Here is a 7,777-nt window from a genome sequence, read left to right as displayed (position 1 = left end):
AGATTGAGAAAACAAAAAACAAAAAATAGCGTTTAAAAAAAACACACAAAGAGAAAAGTCATTGCCTAAAATGAAATAAGTTGGATTTGTGAGGTTTATTGCTTTTATTGAAGGTAATTTGCGGTTTCAAATGTAAGTTGTAATAATTCCGTATTATTTAGGGTATTCAGGGACTACAAGAGGCTTCTTCGTCAGACAACTCTTTTCCTTTATTTACTTCCGTCACACGTCACATACGTCATCAACTTACGTCGGTGCGTGGAACAACACCGGATGTTACATCCCCCTTGTTTTTAAAAAAAAAAAACTTCAGTATAGTTGTCAAACTGACGAGACTGTGTAAACCATACTAAACCAGAAAGCAATCAGACTTAGCAATAAAACTTATGGAGCAAATTCAAATCCCGTTTGGATGAACTATTAAACCAATGTTTTTGTTTTTTTTTTAGTTTTTACAAGGTTTAAAATAACACATTTGGTAACAAGGTTTCAGTCTAAAGAATACGACTGATTTGATTACAGATCTAGAACAACTTTAGGTCTCACTATGCGACCTGATCTGGTAGAAACCAGCTGTGATGTTTCTTCTGGTTCTAACGGGTCTGCGTTAGGATATTGCAAACGCTCTGTTTCGGTGCTCGCAGGTTTGATTGGGTCAGATGCATTTTTTTCAGGATTAGGTTCTTGCGTCTGTAGGTGACGTCGGTTTCTCCTCAGCATCTGGCCTTCATCAGTGACAATGTTGTAAGATCTTTGTGTGGGTGCTGGTCCAATGACAGTTGCAGGCTTCCATGTCCCGGATGGAAGTTGGAATCGAATTGTAGATCCTTGGGACAGAGCAGGCAGCGCTCTGGCACTTCTGTCATAGCTTCTGCCGGCTTTGACATAATTGTCGTCTGCTCTGGAATGTGCAGCGAGGCGAAAGGACCGGCTGCAGCTGCTTCTCCGTAGCTGGTAACACAGAGCGTAAGCGACGACTCATCAATAACTGGGCTGGTGACTTCAGACCATCCACTGGTGTGTTCCTGTACTCCAGTAGACTCAGGTACGGGTCAACTCTTTGAGCATGAGCTTTATCCATGAGAGCTTTGGCAGTCTGCACTGTCTTTTCAGCAAGTCCATTGCTCTGTGGGTACAATGGGCTGCTCGTGATGTGTTCAAAGTCCCATGAATGTGCAAAGTTTTTGAACTCCTGTGAGCTGTAACAGGGTCCGTTATCACTGATGACAGTCTGGGGCACACCAAACCTGGCAAACATAGCTTTGAGCTTTGTAATCACTGCGGCTGATGTAAGACTGACAATTTTCTCTACTTCAAAGTATCTACTGTAGTAGTCAACGGATACTATGTAGTCACGGCTGTTCCACGTGAACAAGTCTGTGGCTATTACTTGCCAAGGTCTCTCTGGGATAGGATGGGATATCATTGGTTCTCTCTGGTGTGAGTGACGCCTCTCTAGACAGATGCTGCAAGATCCAACCAGCGTTTCTATTTGTTTTCCCATCCCGGACCAGAACAGAACATCTCTCGCTCTCTGCTTGGATTTTTCAATCCCAAGGTGTCCGGTATGTATGCGTGACAACATGTCCGTCCTGAGCGAGTGAGGGATGATTATCTTTTCGCCCTTCAGCAAGATGCCATCTACCTCAGATATCTCATGTCTGTGGTTCCAGTATTCAGCGACGGTGGTTGGGCACCTTTTACGCGACTCTGGCCAGCCTGATTGGATCATCTGCTTCAATCTTGACAGCTGCTCATCCTGTGCGGTGGCTGCTCTTATTTCTGCCATTTTTCTGTCACTCACATGAGCATTACTGATCACACTGTGAATCTGAAAGTCCATTCCTTCACACAATGTCTGGCTGTCACACTCAATAGGTTTCCTGGACAGCGTGTCGGCGACGGGGATGTGTTTTCCTGGCTTGTGTTGGATGTCAATGTTATACCTTTGAAGCTGCAATATCATGCGCTGGAGTCGGATGTTACAAGTTTTGTCATTATTTTTTTCACATCTTTAATTTTTTGTAGTTTTAGTTTCAACAAGCTGCCATCATTAACGCTCCACAGTCCCGAAACTCATGTTGCTCCGCTGAGCTGAAACCGCGCACTTGTATGCGGCTGCGCGCGCAGACGGGCGTCCCTCACGCTGATGAGAAGATTGGAGGCAGGAGTGTGCGCACTCCCGAGGATCTGGCAGAAAGCGGAGGAGAGGCGCGCGATGGTAAACAAACTTGTTTCAACTGTTGACAAATGACCAAACGTGGCTTGTAATGACTTCCTCTGACTTTGGTAATTTTCAACAACATTTACTGAACACAAAGTCCGCTCACAACACAACGCTGGTAAAACCTGACAGCACAGATATGGGAAATTGATCTGCGCAAATGTAATTTCTTGTTGCTTTCTGAATGGTTGAGACATACGCCATACATTGTTTTATCAAAAATAAAACAAACTAAAGCCATATGCATGAATACCATAATTCTGTAGCTTGTGAAGAAATGTTTTATTATGAAAACAACTTTCCCCAGTGGACAATTAATGCATCTGGGGCCTGTTTCACAAAGGAGGTTAAGTGTAAACTCTGAGTGCATTAACCCTGAAATCAGGGAAACCCTGGGTTTTCCGTTTCAGAATGGGAGGTTTGTTAAACCAGAGAAAGCAGAGTAAGTCAAACCCGTTTCTGAAAGAGAGGTAACTTTTACTCTGAGTCAGTATCCATGGTTACTTATGCTGTGAACCTAACCTGGTCGGGAGCAGGTTTTATTCTCTAAACTCAAAGTTTCTGCCGGTCCCCTCCCCTTTTTAAAGAAGATGAAGCGGTATTTTTCGCTTTAACCTTCATTGCCCACATTTCCGTCATACAGAGACAAGTGACAAGAATTGCTTGTCCTGTTTTGGAGGACCCAATAGACGAGGAGGCTGCATTAATTCCTAGAGAATTACATTTACGTCGTGCGAGGATTTTGAGACCTAGACTCGATTTTTTGTCATTGCTCCATCAGTGGCGCCACCAGGGGGTGGCCAGGGGTGGCCACGGCCACCCCTCTCCGACACCTGGCCACCCCAGTGGCCACCCCAGTAGCCACTATAAGCTGTGGTAGCATCAGTTGTGCGTTTCATCCCAAATGCACAGCCAGCAAGCGGCAAGTCTCTCTGATCACCTAAACCGGCCCTCACCCCCTCCCCTCCCTGCTGCCTTTGAGTGCGCAGACATCTACAGAGGAGCCGCTGGACGCAGAATGAATAAGACGCGTGGTTCACTTCCGCGTTCGAACCCTCAGATCCTCTGGGCCGGTCAGACAAAAGAACCAGTCTCAGTCACTAAAGATGAACTTTCTTTATTACTTTTTCTTTAAGTCAAAAACGGCGACTGACCGCGCGTGTACGCGCTCCACACCCTCACGCGCTCTCCCCCCTCTCTTCCTGCATTGCGCGAGCACCGGTTTCAGCACGCACCCACACGCGTGCGCGCGTGAACGCACGCACGCACACACAATCACACATCCCAAAATGCTACGTTTCTTTTCCTGTTAAATATTTTCCGTGGGTCTTTAACAATCTGTTTACTGTACTTTAGATCTGGATAGATAGATAGATAGATAGATAGATAGATAGATAGATAGATAGATAGATAGATAGATAGATAGATAGATGACTTTATTAATCCCACAATGGGGAAATTTCATTTATCTATGGCAGCAACACGACATTCAGAAATAATCTGTATAATATAACATCAATAAAGGACATCACAAATGACATTTATATTAAATAATTAAAAATATCACTAAAATTATTGTGAAAAATTATTATCAAAAATTAGATTCTTATTAAATAAAGAAATATATATTAAATATTAAATAAATACAGCTGCAAAGGTGTAAAAAACATGCGGTCTGCAAAACATGTAAACCCAGTGTGCAAATACTTGGTGCAAATACGCCACATCATCAGCGGCGGTGGATGTGTCATTACTTTTTATTAATAAGTAAAAAAAGGATGTCCCTGTCACAAGCCACTCATTTTCATGGCACTATTTAAGCACCGGTTGTTGTGTTACCGCAACATTTTGATGTGTTTTTGTTTCCACAGAGTTACCTATAGTCATTAGTTGATGCTTGTGTCTGTCCATTTTCAGAGAATGAAGAGAAATTCAACATATATTCTTATTTTAAGAATAAAAGTGCAGCAGAAGGAGTGAAAGAGATGGTAGGGGAGCAACAGAGGAGTAGTGAGGAGGAGGAGGAAGATGAGACAGAGCAGCATGAATGACAGAAGAGAATGAGGAAGACAAAGATGAGACGGCATCAGAGGAGGGACAGTCAGCATCATTGGTCAGAGAAGCAAGGCAGAACTCAGTATAAGCAGGGGCTCCACCTGTTCCTGGACCAACTGGTGAAGTTAGAATTATGTTACCCTAATAATAAAAATGTTTCATGATTATTAGTCTGAATAGAAATGTCAACAGATATAATTAATAATTAGAAGGATATTTTTATTATTATTTCAGAACAACAGATTTAATTTTTTGTTTATTATAGATATCTCTCAGTCAAGAGCCGAACACCCCAAGCAGACACACCTAAGCATTAAATATAAACAAAAAAATAAATAAATATATATCAGTAGTAGTATGTACTAATGGTATCTACTAGTATCTATTAGTTATTATACTAGTAGTATCTACTATAAGTTCATGTTCTACAAAATATCAGTAGGCATTTATCTTTCTGTTGGTTTTCTAAAGGTTGTTTTACTACGTTTGGTAGAATGAATTTTAAAAATATAGCTCATGGTTTTTGTGTGCCACCCCAAGATTAAATGTGGCCCCCCACTGGCCACCCCCATGAAAAATTTCTAGAGGCGCCACTGTGCTCCATATGTTTTTGTTTGAGCGTTACCGTTTTTCGTTGCAGTCAATTACATATATACAATGAAAACAACATTAGATATGTATAGCTATGTAGATGTTTCATATGTCAAATATTGTCAACAAAGCCTACATCCATGACATGCTCAAATTTGACCTGATTGAATTATGTTTTTATACTTCATTTTTAGCTGCTGCCATGTTCTTTTAATTCCTGCAGGATTGCATCTACATGAAAATGAAATCAGGGACATTGAATTAGATTAATGTAACAATTACTTTTGGGAAACACAATTTGCTAGCACTGCTTACTTTCTTAATCCCATATAAACCTATACCACTTGATCAATACAAGGGTAGACAAAAGTTTACTTTTAAAAACACATTCTGTAGCAGCCCATGCAGTGTCTCATGTTCATGCATTTACTACTGCAGTTACGGTAGTGGGACTGTAGGGGGCATGTGTTCTGCTGTGCAAGATTTATAATAAAGAGACATGTGGAGTGAACAGACGTGTGTGTCTGAGCGCCATAATGTCATTCACATCTACCGACACTGAACCCTGTGAGGCCGGCTACAATTGAATGTATTAATATTAAACCGACCAACGTTTGCAAGAGGGGAAGGTTAACAAAAAAGTCCTCTAAACATTATCAACGTTAAATGCATTTTTCCCCCATATTGGTTCTGTACACTATGCAGCATTTCATGCAATTACACCAGGAATAACACTTCAAAAGTACACCTAAATATCGCCATTTTTTATTTCACTCCTTACGCTATTTAAAAAGTTATTACAGTCAATATTTTATAACAATGATTTAAATGCAAACTTGCGCATTAACTTGAGCAGCTATGTTTTTCCACGCTAACTGTCTCTGTTTTAGCAGATGCAGCGGCGTTGCTTTTTTTCCGTAATATGTGCTCAAATTCACTGTAACTCTGCAGCAGCACGTCAAGTTCAGCTGGCGAAAAATATGCAGACCTGTATTTTTCACGGTTGCCATGGTGACTCGTGATATCTGCGCTCCATTGATAATGGCTTCTTATAGTCGCGGTGCGCACGCTCACCTCCGAATCAGACCACTCAGAGTTGATTGACCTAACTCCAATCAGCTTCTCTGAAACAGAAAACTCAGAGTTGTTAATCTCTCGATTGACCAACTCAGAGTTCAAGTTTAACCTCAGAGTTGGTTGAACCTCCTTTCTGAAACAGGCCCCAGTCTGTCTAATTGCACCTATATCTGCTCCTCCAGACGGACACATTGACGAGAATATCAGTTTTGTACATTATGTCGTTCTGTTAACTATATTATTTATGAGGATGAATTGCACAACATGCCAATATTGCAGAACATATTTCACTTTTCTTTCTGCAAATAAGTGTTCATTTGAATTTCTGTTATAATTTTTGTTTGATTTATTTTGTTTGTTTCACTGCTGATCGATCAAACGAGGGGGGGGGGGGGTATTCCAGGGGGGTATTCCAGAAAGCAGGTTATGCTAGCTCCCACGATAAGTTTGAGGCTAAGGAAGTTGATAACTTCAGTTTTCGGTTCCAGAAATGGAGGTATGTTTCAGGGTGGGTCAAGTTGCCATGGCAACTCATGCTCTGAACATAACCTGGTCGGGAGCAGGTTTAGTTGAAGGTTAGTTTGTTTACAGAGAGGTGAATGGCGTGTCCATTTGAAGATGATTTAGTCAGTGGATGAAGAAGCTCAGATAATACTTTTTTCCCCGTGAGAGGATGATAAGATCACATATGGATGTTGGAAAATTGAACTTTTTTACTTTGATCTAACTTAATTATTTGCTTCAGTTAAGATAAATCATTTGTTTGTTAAGTCAGTTTAAAAATAACACAGTTTTCAGACAGTTATTTTACTTTCATTCAAATTAATTAAATTAAGTAGGTGTAACTTTGGTGCTGCTGTTAGATCGGCACCGCAAAGGATTGTGGGATACCATTTCCTTTGCCTGTCTGGACGGATTTTTGTTTAAGTGTGGGTTTTTGACCAAATGTATTTAGTTGTTTAGCTGTTTTACTGTGTTGTGCCATGTTTTGCTGAGTTGTTTATTCCTACTGTGCTTATGTCTCTGCACCATGAGTAAGAGTGAAGGAGAGGATGATTAGTTTATATGGCACCCCTACTGGTGCTTGATGTAATGACATTGACGGAAAATTCTTTAATGAAGTTTTGCGCAATGTGCTTTTTTTTCCCCCCCGTCCTTTTTATTGTTATAAAAATGAGCATATCTGCCGGCTCATACTTAGACATATGAGAGATCAAGAAATATAATTAATTAAGATGGAAAAAATATTAATTGAATTGGAGTAATATGACATTTAGTTGGATAAATCTTAACTGGAGCAAATAATTAAGTTAGATCAACGTAAAAAAGTTTCTCTTTCCAACATCCATATGTGATCTTATCACCCTCTCACGGTGGAAAAAGTATTATCCGAGCTTTTTCATCCACTAAATCATCTTCAAATTGACACGCCATGCTGCTTCACCTCTCTGAAAACAAACTAAGCTTCAACTAAACCTGCGCCAGACCAGGTTATGTTCAGAGCATGCTATGCTTTGCAATGGTAACTTGACCCACCCTGAAACATACCTCCATTTCTGGAACCGAAAACTGAGGTTATCAACTTCCTTAGCCTCAAACTTATCGTGGGAGCTAGCATAACCTGCTTTCTGGAATACCCCCCTGGTCTGGAGCAGGTTTGGTTGAAGGTTAGTTTGTGTACAGAGAGGTGAAGCAGCATGGCGTGTCCATTTGAAGATGATTTAGTGGATGAAGCAGCTCAGATAATACTTTTTCCACTGTGAGAGGGTGATAAGACCACATATGGATGTTGGAAAGATAAACTTTTTACATTGATCTAACTTAATTATT

General features: G+C 40.8%; 1 protein-coding gene across 4 annotated transcripts in view; it reads left to right on the top strand.

The window, feature by feature from the left end:
• The first annotated feature begins 2,067 nt into the window (after window positions 1–2,067).
• The window catches only part of sycp2l (synaptonemal complex protein 2-like), a 51,031-nt gene continuing 45,321 nt past the window's right edge, over window positions 2,068–7,777 (top strand). For all 4 annotated transcript variants that reach the window (XM_078938816.1, XM_023950328.2, XM_078938815.1 and 1 more), the window contains exon 1: window positions 2,068–2,221. In XM_078938816.1, the coding sequence (XP_078794942.1) occupies window positions 2,150–2,221 (72 nt within the window). In that variant the 5' untranslated portion in view covers window positions 2,068–2,149. The remainder of the gene's footprint in view (window positions 2,222–7,777) is intronic.

The sequence above is a fragment of the Oryzias latipes genome, chromosome 20 (genome assembly GCF_053564925.1).
Source record: "Oryzias latipes strain Hd-rR chromosome 20, Olatipes_Hd-rR_3.1".
NCBI lineage: Eukaryota > Metazoa > Chordata > Actinopteri > Beloniformes > Adrianichthyidae > Oryzias > Oryzias latipes.
Note: the sequence above shows the minus strand (reverse complement) of the source record. Positions and strands in the feature narration are given on the sequence as shown.